The sequence below is a fragment of the Lytechinus variegatus genome, chromosome 2 (genome assembly GCF_018143015.1).
Source record: "Lytechinus variegatus isolate NC3 chromosome 2, Lvar_3.0, whole genome shotgun sequence".
In the NCBI taxonomy this organism is placed as follows: Eukaryota; Metazoa; Echinodermata; class Echinoidea; order Temnopleuroida; family Toxopneustidae; genus Lytechinus; species Lytechinus variegatus.
Window position 1 is genome coordinate 47,059,096 of NC_054741.1, and position 22,734 is coordinate 47,081,829.

The 22,734-nt window shown below is 34.6% G+C and overlaps 1 protein-coding gene across 2 annotated transcripts in view; it reads right to left on the reverse strand.

The window, feature by feature from the left end:
- Positions 1-22,734, reverse strand: part of LOC121408182 (phospholipid phosphatase 3-like) — a 47,645-nt gene that overhangs the window by 3,625 nt on the left and 21,286 nt on the right. The window contains exon 5 of one of the 2 annotated variants that reach the window (XM_041599544.1): positions 5,724-5,900. In XM_041599544.1, coding sequence (XP_041455478.1) covers positions 5,724-5,900 — 177 coding nt within the window. Of the gene's footprint in view, positions 1-5,718; positions 5,901-22,734 lie in introns of both variants that reach the window. The other variant, XM_041599545.1, reaches the window with a different exon arrangement.

Below are 22,734 nucleotides of genomic sequence, written 5' to 3' on the forward strand. Positions count from 1 at the left end.
ATCTACATTCTTATTCTTTAGAACCATTCTCGTGAGAGTGAAGACAAACTTATCCTCAAAACCTAACTTCCTTGAAAGCATATCTCACGGAACTCCTCAGCCACTTCTAAAAATCTTACAGAATTTCCTGATTAGCACACAGATCACAGTCTTGAAATACTTCTTCCTGTTTATAAGTCATAGGCTACAGTCCAGTCTTTTTAATGTCTGTAAATTCTTGCTAACTTAATCAGAAGGTTAACCATACATACCAAGATTGAGAATAAACACAAGATGTTCCTGGTTTTTATCTTTAGCCCACTAAAACTGAGATTGGAAATCCAACAAACTGGGTTATGATTTTTTTTATTTTCTATTTTTTTTCAAATGCCATATGTGAGTAGCTCTCCCATGAATTAAATAAATTGTAAAGGATCATAACTATTCTTATTTTAGCCAAGGAAGCAAGTGTCATATAATGCATCTGGATGCTATAGGCAATAAGATTTTTAACATAATGGCATTTTATGGATTTCAAGTTACATGACATGAGCTGCATCCATGTGACATCTCAAAGTTATCATTATTCTTCTTTGGCCATGCGTTTTAAGTTGGGCCCGCAAATAGGTGGTATCGTTACATTTGCACGACAAGCACAGAAATAATTAATGGTATAAAACTTGAAATACATGTGCTACATGGGTATATTTGGTATCATATTAAAGGGAATCTTTATACCAATTACTTAAAAGAAAAAGAAATACTTGAGATTACTTCGTTTACCAGTAATTAGCAATTATGTAACATCAATTGGCCATTTTTGCATGGTGGTAGACGAGGGGAGCATGACGAGGGGAGCATAAATTTTCATTTCATTAAGAAACTAAATGTGTAACATCACAGTACCTAAATATGTAATAGTTTTGGGGCTCACTAGCTTATTCTTCAATCACAAGTGGGTCAAATTTGAATTTTTAAGTTTAAAGGGTACCTAATTAAGCTAATTAGTATAATTAATTGATGTAAAACATGAAATTAACATGATTGAAATTGTGACTGTCTGATGTATAAGAAATGAGGAGAAATAAAATACAGTTGTGGGTTACACCTTGAATAAAATTTAGAAGCTGCATAAATTTAAAAAAGAAAAGCAAAAACTAATTAAAGGCTTCAGAGATAAATCAATCTATTGTTTTAATAATTATGACCTCATGGTTTCAATATTGACAGCGTAGACTGATAGTGATAACTTTGTGTCAGAATCTTCAGATTACTCTGGTAACATAATAGATATAAATATACCTTTTATGCAATTTTAATTAATGAAAACTTGTTTGTTGCAATAAAGTCCTCATCTGATTCTATTTACTTTTTTCTTAATGTTACATCACACTGCTCCTATATAAATCAGTAAATGACACCTATTTGGCTGGCACAAAAGTGTTCAGAAAATATTTTTCCAAATTATAAAAAAACATAAACAAAAAACTACTTGAGAATGAAACTGGTACAAAGATTAAACTAAACAGAGGCAAATGTACCCATAGAATTAGAAATATGTTCTGTGCATTGACATTCAATTGACCCAGTACCAAGAGACCATGTCCTGCAGAATGTTGAGCAAGAGGGTATATAAAATATAACACTCTAAAATAAAGTATTTTTGCCAGGTGTCTGGATTTATTCATAACTTGTCAGTTGTTTCTGTTGACACTAATTTTAAATAAGCTTAAGCAGTAATGAGAACTTTTCATTGTGCATTCACATTTTTCCTATATTTACATGTACAGTGTATATGTTAAACCTGACTCTCAGTTGTCAACCTGTGGTCCACCGGTCTTTGAGCCAAGAGGTGACAAATCCCACAATTTGAGTCAAATGAAATCATTTTTTATTTATAATAACCACAGTAAATATATTATAATATACTGGTTAGTGTTTGCAAGTGTATTTATGCAACTAAAGGCAAGACTAATTAATATTTTAGGGGTAAATCAAGCATTGATACATATTTACCCGCAAAAATTGTGATGTGAAATTTGGTCTTAAAAGATGATTGCGCCCAGTTATTTTGGTAGAGTTATCCCCAACAAGTTATATATCACTGGAAAGGTCTCACTCTAAAGAGTTGAAATATGCATGTTATTTCCCTATAGGGTGTAAAGTTTATCTGACTCTCAGATTTATTGGGAAGTATGTTTTTTTCACAGTTTTCCACATATTTTGACCTTAAACTTTTTATGACATTACCCTATGCCTTTTCTGATTGCATTTTTGAATTCCTCAGACAATTTCCTTTCAGAATATATATACTTTTATGGGTAAAGGATGTCAAACTTAAGAAAAAAATACAATTGTATATTAATGGTGTGATTTTCGAGGAAAATGTGAGTTGTAACGGAAATGGGCCCAACTCAAAACGCATGGCCCTTTACAAATTCAGACTGGTGTCAAATTCTGTTATTCTGTTTTAATGGTATTCACCAAGTGTTCATCCGTCGATATGTGTCTCTTTATTTATTTGCCTGACTTTTTAGAAATACAACTTAAATGAGAGAATGAACCTTCCTTGTAATAATTTGAGTGGGTTTACTGTAGAGCTAGGGTGTTCATTTTAGGAAAGCATCAGGCCATGCAGTTTGGTGTTGTGAGAGGATCACACCTTTGAGTGTAAATATACAACCTGGAGTTGACCAAACACCAAATAGTGTTAAAAACAAACAATGTGTTAAAAGTATAAAATAGGTGTTTAACTAAAACCATAAACTGGTGTTGACTTGGACCTCCATGGAAACCAGTGGTGTACTTTGAATACCACACTTCTTGTAAAGCTCTGTCTGTCTAAAATGCAATACTAAAAGGGAAAAACATCATTCAATAATATTTTTGGAGGTAAAAGAGATATGGATATAGATATATATACATATTTCCGAAGCAGATATTGTGAAAAAAATATAGTATAAAGCAGAAGATTTTCACATAAATAACAAACATACATCTATAAGCAAAGGATTTAAAAGAATGCAAATTCAAACAGGAACATGAGATAATACAAGGCATGATTCCAAATAAACAACAATATTCAAAGTATTCAAAGAAATAGAAACAGTTTTCAACACATAAAATGAAATAGTTATATAGACGATACTGAACGAAATAGATAAAAACAGTGGTAAAAGCTGTAGCTACAGTATATGATATGTTGAAAAGCATGGTGTGTATAATATGTAAACATAAAAAAAGTAATAAAGTGCACATGTAGAAAAGCAAAGTCTCACAGAAATTGAAATGGCAAAATTGACTCATCGCATGGACCTATCTGTAGAGGCCATATTGAGGAAGAGGACAAATTTGTACCAATGAGTTAAAGGATACTTCCTGATATCAGAGGTTATTCCTGATTTGTAATTGCATTTCTATCAACTTCTGCATCTGTTATAAAGAGTTGAAGTATTGGTCAACACATGTTTGAACCAGAAAGAGGTAGATGGCAGGGGAAGGGGGAAGTATAGGTACTAGTAAAAATAATGTCCAAAAATACTGACATACATGTAGATAGTCTGCATTCGTGCTTGATCTCATCCAAATCTTATTGAAAATTGCTATAATTATTGGATAAATCATTATTTTCGGTATGGAGTGGGAGCTATTTTCATGTATATTTTATGAATTATGCTTTGTATTGAACCCATTAGTACTTTACAAGGGCTTTACTTGTAACTTAGCAATTTTGGGGATGTTTGGGAGCTAACATTGCTCCGAGCCCCTGTGTACTTTTTAGATGGAAATGGAAATAAGAGAAATTGAATGGAAAATCTTAAAAAAACTAGGGATTTAAATAGGAAATGTACTCCCATTATGGGGATCATTTGGCATATCTTGTTTTGCACAAAACAAGTAATTTATGAAACAGATCTCAGCCCAATGTAGCAAAGCAGTGTGCCTGTCAGATAAGGTTTTAGGTGAATTCTTAAAAGGCAAAGAAGTCCTGTGGCTATTTTGCCATTCAAAGCTTATACCACTAATATTTTTGTGTAATGATCATCTGAGAAAAAGATTATCTGTGAACATTTTTTATAGACTACTCCTAGTACTTCCATTGCACCATCACTTTTAAAGTCAAATAACTCTATATCAATGGAATATTACCTGTATATTAGCTTGAAATAATTTATTGGGGTAAGGTGAATATAAGAGATAAGAAGAGGGACAGCAAGAGATAAATATGACATGAGAAATGAGACTTACAAATTAAGGTGTATGAAGGGAGTTTGAACTGCTGTATTTGAAGGTGCATGCAGAGCTTAAATCAATTTTGCAGATAATTTTCAGAGTGATTAGACATTGTATCAATAATATTTTAATATTGCATTTTATGTTTCAGGCAAGCTCATGCTCTCATGCAAAACAACAGATTTTAATCAATAATTACAAACACGGAAAAAGGGAAAATGAATTGGATCATTAGGCCAATCAAGCTGAGTCACAATTTTCGCATTAATCTGTTAAGTTATGGCTTATTTTTTGCATGATTTCCTCAAAGAACTTTTCTCCTCCCCCTTTTATATGGAAAGCCTGTCTGTATTCTGAAGTTGGGCTTAAGTTAGACAATGGTTCAAGTCAATAGTAAAATTATGAGAAGCCAAAAATGAAATGCCTTTGTTTACATGTATTCCCATTATGTTGACTCAATTCTTTATCCATGCATGAAGGTAAAGACAAATATTCATGGTTTTATTCTCACACAGTTTTGAATGATTAGAAAGCCGAATTAAGGTGATGAATTCAACCTCTTTTCCTAGGAACTTCTGTCACGATTGGCTTTCCATGGTTAAACCATAAACTTAGACCAGAGTTGATTTAAACAGAATACAGGCCTAAGCGTTCATCTCTGTTTAACCCCCTCTTTGGTTTCCTGGGACCCTTATTTGATTGTCACTCACCTTGAAGCATTTGGACCTCCCCTCAGTGAGGACCTTTTACAATATTATTCTTTGGCTAGTCATTTAACTCTGACAAGACTTGCCCTCTACTTTATGTTCCTTATTAGGAAGAAATCTAGCTGATCTGTCTCCCAATTCTTCAAATAACTTTTGGGTAGATTTGAGCCTAAAATAAACCTTTGATTGTTTGCTGTTGGCATTAATTAGTATGATTCATGCAAGTTTACAGTTAAACCTATATTAGTGATAATGATGGTCACGAACTGGGTGCTGTCGCTAATTCAGTGTGGAAAAAATGAAAATGAAATTAATGTAAAATCATATGCTAGGCTGAGAGTATTATCATCGAAGTACCTTTGAAACAGTTCTGACATTGATCTATTCCTATGGTAACTTGTGTGTAATTATGCTAATGCCCGAGCAAAATGATATTAATCATGTTTTTTTTTTAAGGTAATGATAAGGATCCATGGTATTCGATCCTCATTTAAAAACTATGAGCAGTCAATAGAACCAGTCAATAGTAGCAGTCATTAGCCAATTTACTGTTAGCTATAAAAATAAATGACTGGTCACATGACTGATCTTAGCCAATTATTCACTAGGATCCATATCATCATTTTATAATAGTTACTGTAAATCTGCTGAATTAGTCTTGCATGTACAATGTATGTGTTCATATGATGATACCGTTGGCCTACCTAACTACAAGCACTGATCTAAAAATCAGAAAAAAAGTGCTAACAAAGAGTCAATTTCACCACCCCCTCTTTCTGTGGGACGACTTTTCTCTCACCATACCATCGCCGCGGCAATGCTCCCTCCCATGACCGCGCCCCCAAAGACGTCGCTCCAGTGGTGCTTGTAGTCGGAGATTCGACTGAGGCAGGTATAGAGGGCCAGGAAAAGTGCGATGACCTGCACGAGGGGTCGGAGGAAGACGGTGTCACGCCAGCTCCAGCGGCTCTGCATGTACAGCTGGCAAAAATGAGATAAAGAAGAAGAGGAAGATATAAGAATGATCAAAGACTATAGGTTATACTTTATAACTATAAAGAATTCAATTCACAAGTCAATTAATAAAAAAAAGGTTGTTTTTGTTCATAAATGACATAAAAAGTAATGAAGGACTGCAGTTGGTTCATTTTCAGGATGATAAGTTTTAAAGAATAATATTCAGTCAAAGACAGGATTTAGTAAATTCTGATCATTCACTAAACAAACACTTGAACTATTTCTAATGAATGTATTATATCTTATTCCACACACAAACCAAGACTGTAATATACTTCATGTTTTGTTAAGAGTTATGCAGAGCTACAAATTATAAATGCTTTTATGGCTCTATGCACACAATAGACTTGTATTGTATTATTCCAACACTGTATAAAGCATGTGACCCCTCAATGAATGATGCAGTTACATGTATTTTCAACAATGAGTTACAACTGACATTTTTTCTAGCTGGCCTATTTATCTCCAAGGTTTGAAATAGCAGTGCACTGCTTGGCTACAAATACTGCAAAGGGAAATAGATGCGAGATTGATACTCTATCATAGCTCATGAAATGACTTTAGAACGTAAGAAATTAAAACATCACTATTTTTAATATTTGAAAAAGACTGTCAAATATCTGTAAACTCAATCTAAACGCAGACAAGGTATAAACATATTAAATTCAATTATGCAGTTGTAGCCCTCCAAAATAGCCACAAATAGTTAGATATTTCACATACTTATTTCAACAAAAATTTGGAACCTCTTCAAAAGTATCATAAAAATAGTGACAAAAGCTTCAACCTTTCGCTTCTGTGACTCGACATTATTGAGTATACATGTACATATATAAATATCACTGTCGTACAATGTTAAATGCCAATGGCAAGGTATAATAATGATAAAATGCAACATTTACATGTATATAGCGCCTACAAATGTTTCTAAGCACTGCATAATATCATATTAACCCAGCTTTAGCACGGCTACCCTAATTGGACGCGAGTGCTGCAGTGGGATTTGAACTCCGGACCTTGCGGTTCAAAGTCTAAAGACTTATCCACTAGCCACGTCACCTCTACAGGAAATATAATTCAATAGTGAACCAAGACACACTAAATGCATGGAAGGAACAGTGAAATGAGGGTTGCTGAGGACCTGGGGAGCATTTCACCAAACAATTTTCATAAGCTTCTGATAGGCTCATCAGTAAAATCACTGACAAGGTGTTTCATGAAACACTCCCCTGTTCTGCCCTAAACCTATTTCAGGATTCCTCCATATCAGGAAACTGGTATTGTTGATTGTAGCTAGGCAACAAAGAACAAACATCCTTGTTTTACCCTTGACATTCTAAACCAAAACAAAAAGCAGATTTTGGTATGACACATACAAAGATACATGCAGCTATAGTGTACATGTACCTGTGATAAGGGACAAAGTATTAATATAAACACTAAAACTTACTAGCCAAAAACAGTAAAATTCTAATAAGCAAAATATAAAAGCAAGTAGAAAAGTACCAAATGCAAAGTCCTGTAACGCAAAGCTTTGATGCTTGATCAAAGGGCTATTTATCCCCCCCATGATTACAATAATCTTGAAGTATCAAGGTTAAAAATCAACTAAGATTAATCTCTATTAAGCATGGGGTCACTGTCCCAATGATGTTCTGTAAAATTGAGTTCCGACCACAAATTTTCACTGAAGCAAGTAGTCAAAGTTTGCATTTATTTTTTGTCTGTTTTTATTTTTTATCTTAAGAGCTCATCTTATCCATCTTTGCCTCATACATTCTATACGTCAACCCAGGGAAAAAAATAAAGAGAAGAACCTAGCCTAGTCAGATTGAATAAAGGATGCATGTGCATCTGTTGGATGAAGATAGGGTGGTAACAATAGCGACTAAGCAGCGTTCTCGCCAGGATTTTTCTTGCGCGTGTCGGAAACCCGCCGATTCGGTGGTGGCCGATTTTACACGTGACGCTTTGATTTTTACATGCGCTTTGATGATTTGATCCCGGTAAAGTCAAGTTTCATTGCCAATCCGCGAAGTTCACTGTAATATTGTTCTAATCGGCGGCGCACACCAATACCTAACTTAGACTTGATATCGGCAAAATGTTGAATTGTAAAGTTGCTGTTAATCAAAAAATTTATGGGTCTTTTTGTCTGGAAAAGTTTTAAAGTGTTTTGAGGTGTATTGACTTAAAATATATTTGAAATACCTTTCGTTATGGACTCCCGTTCTCCGAGAAGAAATATAAATCACGCATCTATCAGGACATGTTTTATCATTGTTTTGAGGTGCTTGAGTTGAAATATATTTGATATGCCTTTCGTTACGGACTCCCGTTCTCCAAGAGTAAATATAAATCACGCATTTTTCTGACAACCGCGGGAAAGAAAATAAAAGAAAAGAGAAGTCACAAATATCTCAGATTAATGAACGATCTATTTGGAATGTCTTAAAATTGTTTTGAGGTGTTGATGAATTGAAATATATTTGATATGTCATTCGTTACGGACTCCCGTTCTCCAAGAGTAAATATAAATCACGCATTTTTCTGACAACCGCGGGAAAGAAAATAAAAGAAAAGAGAAGTCACAAATATCTCAGATTAATGAACGATCGATTAGGACATGTTTTAACATTGTTTTGAGGTGTTGATGAATTGAAATATATTTGATATACCTTTCGATACGGACTCCCGTTCTCCAAGAGTAAATATAAATCACGCATTTTTCTGACAACCGCGGGAAAGAAAAGAAAAGAGAATTCACAAATATCTCAGATTAATGAACGATCGATTAGGTATGTTTTAAAATTGTTTTGAGGTCCTAACGAGTTAAAATATATTTCATATACCTTTCGCTTTGAACTCTCTAAGAAATAAAAATCACACATTTATTCTGACAACAGCGGAATGGAAATAAAAGAAGAGAAGTCACAAACATCTTAGATTAATGAACGATCTATCAGGACATGTTTTAACATTGTTTTGAGGTGTTGATGAATTAAAATATATTTGATATATCTTTCGATACAGACTCCCGTTCTCCGAGAGGAAATATAAATCACGCATCTATCAGAACATGTTTTAACATTGTTTTGAGGTGTTTGAGTTGAAATATATTTGTTATGCCTTTCGTTATATATGGACTCCCGTTCTCCAAAAATAAATATAAATCACGCATTTTTCTGAAAACCGCGGGAAAGAAAATAAGACAAAATAGAAGTCACAAACATCTCAGATTAATGAACGATCGATTAGGTATGTTTTAAAATTGTTTTGAGGTCCTAACGAGTTAAAATATATTTTATATACCTTTCGCTTTGAACTCTCTAAGAAATAAAAATCACACATTTATTCTGACAACAGCGGAATGGAAATAAAAGAAGAGAAGTCACAAACATCTAAGATTAATGAACGATCTATCAGGACATGTTTTAACATTGTTTTGAGGTGTTGATGAATTAAAATATATTTGATATATCTTTCGATACGGACTCCCGTTCTCCGAGAGGAAATATAAATCACGCATTTATCAGGACATGTTTTAACATTGTTTGAAGTGTTTGAGTTAAAATATGTTTTATATACCTTTCGCTATGTACTCTCTAAGAATAAAAATCACACATTTATTCTGACAACAGCGGAATGGAAATAAAAGAACAGAAGCCACAAACATCTAAGTTTAATGAACGATCTATCAGGACATGTTTTAACATTGTTTTCAGGTGTTGATGAATTAAAATATATCTGATATACCTTTCGGTACGGACTCCCGTTCTCCGAGAAGAAATATAAAGCACGCAATTTTCTGACAACCGCGGGAAAGAAAATAAGACAAAATAGAAGTCACAAACATCTCAACGATCGATTAGGTATGTTTTAAAATTGTTTTGAGGTCCTAACGAGTTAAAAAATATTTTATATATCTTTCGCTTTGAACTCTCTCAGAAATAAAATTCACCCATTTATTCTGCCAACAGCGGAAATGAAAATAAAAGAACAGAAGTCACAAACATCTAAGATTAATGAACGATCAATCAGGACATGTTTTAACATTGTTTTGAGGTGTTGATGAATTAAAATATATTTGATATCTCTTTCGTTATGGACTCCCATTCTCCAAAAATAAATATAAAGCACACATTTTTCTGACAACCGTGGGAAAGAAAATAAAACAAAATAGAAGTTACAAAAATGTCAGATTAATGAACGATTGATTAGGAATGTTTTAAAATTGTTTTGAGGTCCTCACGAGTCAAAATATATTTTATATACCTTTAGGCTTTCGCTATGAACTCTTTAAGAAAAAAAAAATGAAGCTACAGCCAAAGCAAGTGATACATGTACCTCCTTCGTCATAAGGTACATTGCGTAATACCTTGGGTGAAGCAGCTTGGCTAGATCTGTCATCAGGACACTCGACAACAAATTTAGATAATCTGCCAAGATTTGCTGAACCATTAAATCAGGTAAACATGAGATGAAAATCGTTTCTCTTGGGTCTCATTTGGGCAGCCACTGAGGTCATTTTAAAACATGAGCCATGTGAGCGATTGCTAATTTGGGTGGTGACGGACATTTCATTGATTTTTTTTCAATCAGCCACTGTACAAATAAAAAAAAATTATACAAATTCTAATAACTTTTAAAGTCTTTGATGTATTTTCGTAAGACTTTCATCAATGCTTATCATTATGTTTAAGTTCTGCTATGTTTACAATAAACTTTTTGTCAGGGTGAACTCCCGCTTTAATGTATGGTCACTTGAAAATGACACCTACTTATCACAAACGTGTGTTTTCAGTAAGTTAATTTTCAGTTGGGAAATATTGGAAATATACAAAATCACTTCATTTTTACCATGCTTTATTTTTTTTCAGGTTGAGACTTCGAAAATGTGTTGACCATTTTCATCATTTTGCAATTCAAATTCCCTTTAGAAAGATGTTGCAAAGTCTTAGGCATATTTCTGATCTGTACGATTCAGGATCTAGGGGCGGGGAGTTGGCATGACATATCGATTAGAAATACCTAAACATCGATCTCATGCCACCCCCCCCCCCCGCCCCTAGAATACACACATGTGAAAAACAATACAAGAAATTATAGTCTGTTTTAGATGAAAGAATGAAAAATAAATGGTGAATCCAGCAATTAGCTGTCATACAAATAATATTAACATCTCGCTCCCGGGATCTCGCTTTTTTTCCTTTCACAAAATCATCCACATGTATATCGCAAACCGTTTTAACATTCATTCACTTTTCTGATATCAAGAATTAATTTCTTGATGTCAAGAATTAATTTCTTGACATTAAGAATTCATTTCTGATTTCAAGGGTCAATGTATTGCAAGAAATCATTCTGATTTTTAATCAGAAATTCTTGATATCAAGAAATTAATTCTTGATATCAAGATCTTCATTTTCATTTCTGATTTTGTGCATCAATATATTGCAAGAAATCATTCTGATTTTTATTCACAAATTAATTCTTGATATCAAGGTCTTCATTTTCATTTCTGATTTCGTGCATCAATATATTGCAAGAAATAATTCTGATTTTTATTCAGAAATTAATTCTTGATATCAAGAATTCATTTTTATTTCTGATTTCGAGCCGCTCGAGCGTCAATGTATTGCAAGAAATCAATCTGATTTTTTATAAGAAATGAATTCTTGATATCCAGAATTTATTTTTTTATATCAAGAAATGAATTCTTGATATCACAAGAAATGAATCTTTGATATCAAGAATTAATTTCTGAATTCGATCGTCAATTTATTGCAAGAAATCATTCTGATTATTAATCAGTAATGAATTCTTGATATCAAGTTAGAAATTAATTCTTGAAATAAAAATGTTTTTTGTATCAAGAATTAATTTCTTGATATCAAGAAATCGTTTTATGATATCAAGAAATGAGTTCTTGATATCAAGAAATGAATTCAAGAAATGAGTTCTTGATATCAAGAAATGAATTCAAGAAATTAATTCTTGATATCAATAAATCTAATAATTTTTGATATCAGAAAATGTTAAAATAGCTTGCCATACGCACGTCGCCGGCCAAGCTTATTACAGTTCATACATCCAAGAATTTCAACAATTATTTCATTGTGACATGACAGCAGAAATTGAGAATGAACGTTAAGAATATAGTTAGCAAGTAATTACAAGGAAAATTATATGGAACAATTCATTTTAAAATCAAAATTTCTTGAAAGTTATCAGAATACGGTATCATGTAAAAATGATAAGTTACGTCGCATCGCGGACAATTCAGTTCTAAACATAGCGTGCAGGTCCGGCTCTGGCTCAGCTAGCTAGCCGTGCCAGCGCGCTGGCAAAGCTAGCGTGGCTGGCTAGCCGGCTGGAAGTGGAAATGCGCCAGTGTCTATGCATGGATATTATCCGGTCAAGTGATAAGATCGTAGTTTGTCTGTTGCCGAAATGATTCCGAAACATCCTGTATTTTTGAGGATTGATGATGAATGATGCAACAATTATTTTCGATGATTTTCCCTCACTTTTTATAATTTTTTTTTTGCCTGTGTCGCTCACTTTTTGCGCGTGACGCACCAAGAGCTTGTGGAATTTACGTGTGTCGCATGCGACGCGTGTGTTCTACACTGGCGAGAACGGTGCGACTATGATTGTTGCCCATCATGCCTAGGCAGGTTAACTTCCTGTTCTCCACGATGAAGAGAAAGGCCCTCCTCTCCACTTCCCAGAGACAGGGAGATTAGTCATGCTGAAGAGTCAATTCAACAGCTAGAAATGGTTCTCAATGAGCAGACAACAGTACTTACTAAAAAAGACTTAATTGCCAGAATATGTTTGACCACAATTTTTTTCCCACCATTTTGTTAAAGGAAATGCATATTTTTGTCTCATAAAATTATTTTGATCAACTTATAGAATATCAGAAACAGAATATGACATTCCAGTGCTTTCTCCCACGAAACAAACAATTATTTCTATTAAAAAGTTAGGATATATGCCAAATTATTTGAAATGCGTTATCAATCAAGGCACGACAGAAGATAAAATTGTTTTTTTTAACCATGAGTTGTTTGTGTTTTAATCTGTACAAGGAAATATCTATTATTGCATTAAACACGCATAACTCAATCTAAGTACTTGTACTGTACTGTACTTAAAACACTTGTGCAGCCTTTCTTATCATAATGGTAATATCTGAAACAATAACATTTATTCATCTATCTTATACTTTTTGTCATAAGGAATAAAAGTTACAATTTTGAGCAACTCATCACTATCATTAGGATTTTCAGACCGCCTCGAAGTTCGCCAGTTCCAGGTATTCTCTGATCGGGAAATTTACCCCGATCAGAAAATACCAGGTAATTTGGTAATGTGAAAGCAAACTACGCGTAATTTCCCCAAAAGAGAATACCCGCTAAATAGTAGGTACTTGGCGAAATTACGAGAAATTTCGTGGGGATTTTTCCAAGGTCGCAGGTATTTTGGCAATGTGAAAGCAAATTACGGGAACTTTTATCCCAGCGTGTCGTTGGGCGCGGCGGCGTGGGTGGCTGTTTGGCTAGTGATTTTGAATCTCCCGCCTTGCCTGCTTATCGGACCACACTGCGCATGCTCGTAACTTCGCGAACTTATCCCGAAGGATGTGTTTCGGGGCGGTGTGAATGCATGAATAATTAACAGGTATTTTTTAGCCTTAAAAAGTTCTCGTAATTTAACGGGGATTCTTGTGATCGAGGCGGTTTGAAACCACCTATTATGATTTTCACCACCACCATCATCATCATTATCATCATCATCATCATTATCATCCTCATCATCATCATCATCATCATCATCATCATCATCATCATCATCATCATCATCACCATCATCATCATCATCATCATGATCATCATCATCATCATCATCCTCATCATCATCATCATCATCATCATCACTATCAACTGCCTTGAGAGGCATTCCTTTATCTTCAGCCATACATCCAAACCTCTTCATCAAACCAAGTCTACATCTTGTCTAGATACCATTCCCCACAGTCTCTTCTCACACATCCACATATCTCAAGCTCTCTAGATCTTGCAGCAACTTCATCAGGTTCCCATAACACAAAGGTTGGCAATTAATCGTACGCTTGATTTTCACAAATAATTGTACACTGTAGTCAATCATATAACAATGTTCTACGATCATTGCTAAGCTTTGTGTTACGGGCCCCAGGTCTCGTCTTGATTTCTCATTATTTTAGTGTCCACTTTTCCATTTCACTTGGCCACTACACAAATTGCAACTAGAATGAATCATGCTGGTTAAAGCTGATCACAAGAAACGTAATTAGAAAGGCAGACCTTGAAATGGGAATGAGCTAATGGTAATTTGCCAACATATAATAGAGTCCACTCTCGAGCCAGGTGATGACCACTGATTAACTTCAAGAATAGAAAGGAAGACTGACCATGACTCATCAAAATGACAAAGCACATTGTGAAAATGGCTCTAAAATCAGGCAGTTTTCAGACCCACTCTTATCACCTAGTTTAAATTTACCTGTGAGGATTACTTGTTTGAACAGCCCTCAAATACCTAATAATTATTCCATGTATCAAGACGTCACAGGCATATCATTGATTGTTGGACTGACCTCAGTACAGCATTTTATAAATGCTTTTCTATCCCCATTAAAAAGTTGTTATGAATAAATGAAGATTTTTTTCTAAACCAATTACACTGACAGTTTTATTTAAATCTGATGATAAAGTAGTTATGAAATTAACTTTCACTTTTAGTCATTTTTACATATATGCACATCCTGGTCAATATGCAAAAAGGGTGAATTTAATTTACCATTGATATCACCTACAACTTCATAAAAAAAATTGATATTGAATATTAGAATTCTTACTTCATACAAAAGAAATAGTGAGCATGTGACAACATTGACTCTCTCATTTTATATTGCCTGTGTTTCAGTGAAAATAAAGTAAAACATCAAAATGCCAGAACTTTCTTATTTTACATTTGATTTTGATGAAACTTTCAGCATTATGCTTGTTTGATTTTACTCTATTTGTTGAAATCAACTTTTAGCTTTAATTGTTGACTTGATATGCATGTGATATGCATGTGTATCAAGTGTTGACTTGATATGCATGTGATAGAATAGCATGTTGGAGTTGGATTGTGGTCCTTTCATGTACTGGGTGTGTGAGCATGGTTAACTTATGCAGGAAGAGTCTGTTAACTACACCAAGGTTTTCTGTAAGAGATGCTAACTTAATTTACACCTCACCAATTATCACATGGGGTATACTGAGGCAGGAATCAGAGATAGATTTTAGAAATAGGATTATATTTTGGGCAGAGGAAGTCACATCCGAATCACCTTAACTCTCCAATCTCCAAGGTTATTAAATACTCTACATTTGACTCAGACAGCTCAACAAATCTAACAGAATATGCATTTTTTCCCTAAAAATGTAGAAACCAGAGTCAGGAAACAAATTAATGCAAGATGCAAAATAATTCCTAAAGAGTACAGAGTGCAGAAGTATTCAGAATGGCCATAGAATAGTGTCTTCTTTCAGAAAGGGCAAACCTGGGGCACCACAACAGAAAAGTTAGCAATTAATCGCTAATTTGTAAGAGCGGTTCTGATTGGTTCCTAGTCAGTCTACTAAAGCAAAATGCGCGTGCAACGATGATCTTGATAGGCCATTTAATAGCAATTAATCGCAATTAACATTTGTGTTACAGGGGTCTGAAAAATATTTCAGGGCATCAGCAGTGCAAGATGATTAAAAGCAATATGGTACTCAATTTTCCTTTTGAAGTGTCTAGAACTGCCTACATACTCTTCAAAGAATCCCACCTGTAGGCTTTCACTGTAGGCAGTCAGCACCACGGTCACTTCTGGTAATTAGTATGTTAAACACTTGCGACACTTGAAAGGAAGTAGGTTAATGATTTGGACGTATGCGAGGATGGCCGTTCATTTCATAAGTTAAATGGCATGGGACAGCGGTAATGAGCAAGGGAAGGGGCAAGGGGGTGGGCTGGGCTTGACTGTCTATGAATGGTATAAAAGATGAGAAGGGACAATCAGAAGGAGTGGAGTTAAAATATAAATAAGAGAATAGGGAGGAATACATGCAGGTTAAAAAAGTATACCAGTGTTGGTCAGTGGCGTATTGATCCAAACATTTTGAGCAAGCAATTTGTGAAACATTTTTAGAATCGGATCCCATTTTGTGATAGAGTTGGACATGATATTCCAAGAATGATATATTTCACCATTTTCTTTCCTTTAATTTCTTTTATACCCTTATTTTTTTTCTTGTTCATAGATCTTTTAGAGGGTTAAGTGCCCCCAGAGACCCTTCCAATGTTGTTGTTGTTTCAGTTTTCACAGCACTCTCATTCAAAATGATAAATTACATGTATCTCGCTTACTGTTTTACACCTTTCAGGGGGGGGGTAACCATTCCTCACTACCATGTGGTTGTTTGAGGAAGGGGTACTGAACACTTTCAGCAGTGAGAGTATAAAGTTTCAATTTGTTTCACAATACAAACTGAAGTTCCTTTGAATACAAATAATGACAGGGTTACAGGAATGGAGCTAATTTACATTTTGTGACGATCAACCCCCTCCCCCATAGATCCACAACCAAACACAGGAAACCACATCGCTGTGAATCATTACCTCCCGGTTAGCTGAGACATCTGTCAAATTGGCAATAGGAGTCAGGTGGGTACGTCTGCTCTTACACAGGACCATGGGACAAGAGTGTTTCATGAAAATACTGATTTTATGTTTTATCCAACAAAGTCTGTTAAATGTGACAGTTATCATAACGATAGACAATCCCCTGTGCCTCTCAGCCAATCAAAAGCAAGGAAAGTTGTCAGATCTGACAACCTGTGACATTTATCATAATGATAGACAATCACCTGTGCCTCTCAGCCAATCAAAAGCAAGGAAAGTTGTCAGATCTGACAACCTGTGACATTTATCATAATGATAGACAATCACCTGTGCCTCTCAGCCAATCAAAAGCAAGGAAAGTTGTCAGATCTGACAACCTGTGACATTTATCATAATGATAGACAATCACATGTGCCTCTCAGCCAATCAAAAGCAAGGAAAGTTGTCAGATCTGACAACCTGTGACATTTATCATAATGATAGACAATCACCTGTGCCTCTCAGCCAATCAAAAGCAAGGAAAGTTGTCAGATCTGACAACCTGTGACATTTATCATAATGATAGACAATCACCTGTGCCTCTCAGCCAATCAAAAGCAAGGAAAGTTGTCAGATCTGACAACCTGTGACATTTATCATAATGATAGACAATCACCTGTGCCTCTCAGCCAATCAAAAGCAAGGAAAGTTGTCAGATCTGACAACCTGTCAGATTACAAATATTGATGAAATGCTCCTAAGATCTAAGAGCCTCCAGAAGCTTTATATCTCCATGGTATAATCAAAGTATTTTATTTCATCTATAGATGAAATATTATCTTTATGGCAACCACTGTATATTCACCATATTTTATTCCATCTTTCATCTATAATTTTCAATACTTCCTTTACATTATCGTCTTATTAATTGAATTGATTTGCTTATTCATTTATTTATTTATTTATTTATTTATTCATTCATTTATTTATTTATTTACTTATTTATTTATTTACATATTTTATTTATCTATTCATTCATTTATTTTCTTATTTATTTATCTAACTTTTTATTAATTCATTTAATTAATTATTCATTTTAATCATTTATGTCATTTATTTATACACGTTTTTTCAAAGGGGGGGGGGCACAATTATTCTTTTGGACTTGCAGACAGAGCTTTGTTTGGCTCTCTCTGCATTTTATAGCGAACTTGGGCTCATCACCAAGCACTAATATAGAAGTCAGTTTTGGGGGAAGGCTACTCTGTGATCTTCTCCTGTTCTTAGCAAATAATATTTGTTTGATATTTGATAAATAAATAAATATGATAAATCAATAATTTATTGTTCGAAAGAGACATGAAATTGAATACTCCGAAAATTTGCTTTGCCCAATAGATTGTGGGCCCGGCGGCCACTGTGCAGCGCCAGATCAAAGAGGCTCTATCCCTTTAATCCTTGAACGCCACACAGGGTAGCAGCAACTCCCATCTTTTAACGTCTTTTGGTTGTGAGACGGACGCTCTACCAACTGAGCCAACACACCGGTCTTATTGGTGACATGACTCTACTAAAACTCCTTTATATGCTGAATATAAATGACAATGTAATAACAAAAATACAAAATGAAAATGAATATGAAATGAAAATGCTTGCAAGAATGACTGGAAGCCTATGTGCATTTCAATTTTTTCATAACTGCTCAAATCAACAAATTCTCTTTAAAGTATGAAATTCCCACACTATAAATGAAGTACCCCAAGCCCAGACCAAGTTATTTCTCAAGCAACAGCCATCTACAATGATAAAACCTTAGGGTCACTAGCATACCTGACGAGTCACAACCCATGCAAGGGACGTATCCCTTCCCCCCCTGTGGAAAATCCTGTGTACGCCACTAACTCTACATGGTGTCACAAGTTAAAAACTGACTGTTATCTAGTGAAAATGGATGGCATGTGACCACCAGAAGCCTTTTCTCTACAGGGCAACATCACATAACTGGAATTTTGGGCGGACGAATTTGCCCCCCCCCCCCTGTGGAAAATCCTAGGTACAATGCCACTGCTTAGGGTAAAATCTAATGTATATCAAGGTCATTAGCTACAACAGGAAGGGGCAATATGCTACAAAATACTGATCAATTGCAACAATTGTATGGCATTGTCGCAACAACCATCATGTGATCAGTTTACAAAGCCTGAGCCATATTTAGAAGGGGGAGGGGGCAACCCACTGAATGCGAGCACATATTTTGACAATTTGAAAAATTGAAAAAAAATAATTTGTCAAATAATATTTCATTCATGAATTTCTAGATGCTTTCTTTGCATTTTATATTAAAAAAAGCCTAAATAGGGTTAAATTTACCTACACAGTAGAATGATGAGCTTGATTTGCATGTCAATGAACAAGAACATTTTTAAAATCAAAATCAAGAAGCATGGTCCATCATTTAACCACACAAAGATTTGGTGGTCATTTTGTTGAATTCAAATGGAATTATTTGGCATGTTGTGATCTGACATGTAACTGAAATATCTATTTCATTGAACAATAATCAATTTCCTCCCTTATCATTATATTAGGGAAATCACAAAACATACGCAAAGTGACAGCTTTTAAATATCCTGAATCCTGAAGCGCAAAGAGAAGTTAAATGAAATTTTTATTAACCTATTGTCGCTTTTCTCCCCTCACTTATCATGCATAATATCAGTGGATAACCATTGTGTTCAAATTCAAGAAATTTTTTTATGAGATTGGAAATGGGTATCATTTATCAATGTAACAACAATTTGAACTGTGTTTCACTTAGCTCCAAAATAAAAAATAACAAAAAACAAACATATGTTGTTGTGTTTTTAAAAAAACACAGACAAGCTCTCTCCATTACACAAATCACTACTACGGACAAAAATGCAAACAATTCTCGTGATTGTGTTTTTTACTCTCAAATCTTAATCATCCATTTCTTTCTATATTTTCACTCCTACACAATTTACTTCAACCATATCCCTCTACATTAAGAACTAAACCATTGTTTTGATGCGCTGTTCAATGCCTTGTGAAATAAGATTAACTGATCTTTCAAAATTGGTAAAAAAAATCATGAAAAGACGGCTGATTAAATAGTACATTCAAAAGGGAGGGAGGGGATGTGAAATATCTTTATTCATAGGGTTTGCCCTATATTTTGAACAAGAAAATAGTATGTAGTTTTCTATATTAACAAAGTCAGGCCTTTTTGTTCTAATGCCCTTCTTTCCCTATATGTCCTTTCATCCCTTAAAAAAACCACCTACCCCATAGCTTTGCCCCATTGAAAATAATGGGGGCAATATCAAATTGTCTACTCAAGTTTTCCCATTCTGTCTTGTGACGCTCAGGGTCTCATTTCATGACTTGTTATAATAAGAAATGCACAGTTTCTATAACAAATTTATCAGCCAATCAAATTGAATTATTACAGTAATTTTTAACTGCTACTGCAAATTTGTTACAATAGCAAGTTCTGTTAGGATGGACTAAAATGGAATTAGACCAGAATAATATAAAAATGGTAATTGAGCCAAATGTCAATCAGAGAAATAAAAATTAAAATATGACAAATTTGCATTTAACCATAATTTTGATATTGTAAAAACAAGATTACCGATAGAGTGCATTCCTACGGTATTTTTTGCATCCAGCACTGCATTTAACAGAAAAATGGCAATTGAGCCAAAGGTAAATTGGGGAAATAAAAATCAAGATATGACAAATTTGCATTTAACCATAAATCGTTAACCATAATTTTTCTACTGTAAAACAAGTTCATTAACAACATGCATTACTACAGTCTTATGTGTATCCAGCACTGTATTTTTCTCCTTTTGTAACTTATGCTATTTCAGCAAGTTTCCCATATGCAAAGTCGATGAATGGTCAATGCATCAGAATTAGTTCAGGGTGAAATGTTACAGCAATTAGGCCACTAGGTTGACCGATCACCATCAGTGAATTTGTTACCTATTCAGTTCAGGAGAAGAAAGGGGGATAAATATATTTCCGCGCACTGGAATTTTGAGACCTTACTGTTTATGACTTTCTAGGTGCCTTTTGTACAAATAGTAGCATTTGAATTCAATTAAAAATCATGTGCAAATCTTGAATGTGTGCTGTTGATTAATTGAAAATCAAGTTGCACGGTTGTGTATTTAAGGCCAGGAATCTGATTTCAAGCAATATAATTCTGAATATTGAATGTGATACATAATAATAAAGCATTTAATAACCTGAGCTGAATAATTCAAATCAATCGACCTACATGCATGCGTTTGTTTACCAGACTACAGAGTAGAGAATGACCCCGAAACTGCATTTTGGTTGAGGGATGGATGTATTAATAATTTTTTGAATTTTGTTATCACCTTGGCTGAATGGTTTAATTTGATCAACTTTGTCAAAAATAGGAACCCTTGTTATACTAAGCACACACACAAGAAAACATAATTAAAAATAAAATGCATTTAATTTTGGATGAAATGACTCACAGGAGGATTGATCGAGGAACATCATGTACAATTACTCTACATCTATCGCTTGTGTTGCCAAGCCATGATTCAATTCAAAGCCATGTTCCTTGGGCAAACATTCTTACACACAGCCATGATGTCATAGGACATTGGCTCCCTTCAGGGGTAACACTTGTACCCTTTTTACAAAGGATTTTCTTAGCCCTGGACAATCGCTAACCCTGTACTATCCTTAACCCCGTACAATTTTTTTTGTCATTTTCACACATGCCAAATTGTTATTGCTAACCCCGGATAAGGAATGCTTGCTTTTCACACACGAAACCCGCTAATCCCGGACTAGTGGTAGCTCATGCTTTAAATACATTTGTTGATCATTCGTAGTACAAGTACTTCACTCGTACACTTTTTACTTCGCTAAAAATTTTGTTTTACACTAGCGATCTTAACCCTGTACTATCGCTCTTAGTACCGCAATTGCTGGGATAACCCTGCTTTTTTGCAGGGCCAAATAATCCCGTACTAAGGTGGAGTTAGCCCACTTTGAAAAAATGCTGTGTAAAAAGAAAGTGGGCTAAGCTTAACCCCGTACTATGGGTGGGGCTAAATGGCAATTTAGCCCCACCTATAGTACGGGGTTAAGGAAATTTTAGCATGTGTAAAAAGGGTATAGGTAATTATGCTGATAACAAGAGGGGCTACTAAGCCAGGTGACCTACCCATCGGCTTTGTTTTTCTATTCTCAGTGAAAAATGGGTTAATTATATGGCATGGCACACTCTTTGCTATACTTTCCATCCTTTTCTTTTCTCTCATTTCTGTTTCGTTTTTTTTACATATTATTATCCTTACATTAATTCATTTATAAAATTATTCATTATTTCTTTATCATTATGTTATTATTTATTTATTCATTCACTTGTTCATTTATTAATTGATTTTTATTGGAATTATTTATTAATTTATTTATTATTATCATTAATATTTTTTTGGGGGGCGGTGATATTTTTGTACATACATTCATTAGATTTATTTTACAATCAACGCGGGGGGGGGGGGGGGGAGTGCCACCTCTATTGTTGAGGCAAACCCAGTCAGTGGCCCATATTCTGAAGTCAAGTTAAACTTAGACCACGGTCTAACTCTGTACTAAAATTATGGGGAGCCAAAATTTTAAAAATTATGTTAATATCGTATATCTTTTATGTTTACTATTATGTTTCTTTTGCTTTCATAATGAAGAAAAATACTTCAGTTATCATTGCCAGACATTTATGAACAATTTGAGAGTCAAATGAGTTAATAAAGTGGATTTGTACTGTTAGGGATTTGTGCCCCAATTGGCTTTCCATAGTCAAACCACAACTTAACACCAGGGTTTAATTTAAACCCGAGTTCAGAATACAGGCCAGTATGCAGAAGTCTTTGCAATAATGAGGGGGGGGGGGGGGACTTTCTCAAGGCTTCTGGTCATGAGTCACCCATCTTGTTTACCAGACAGGAACAGGAATCATTTACTGTGCCAATACTGATTCAAGTTATTAAGGGTAAGAGCCCCTTGGATTGAAAGTAAAACACAAAAGGGGAAATAA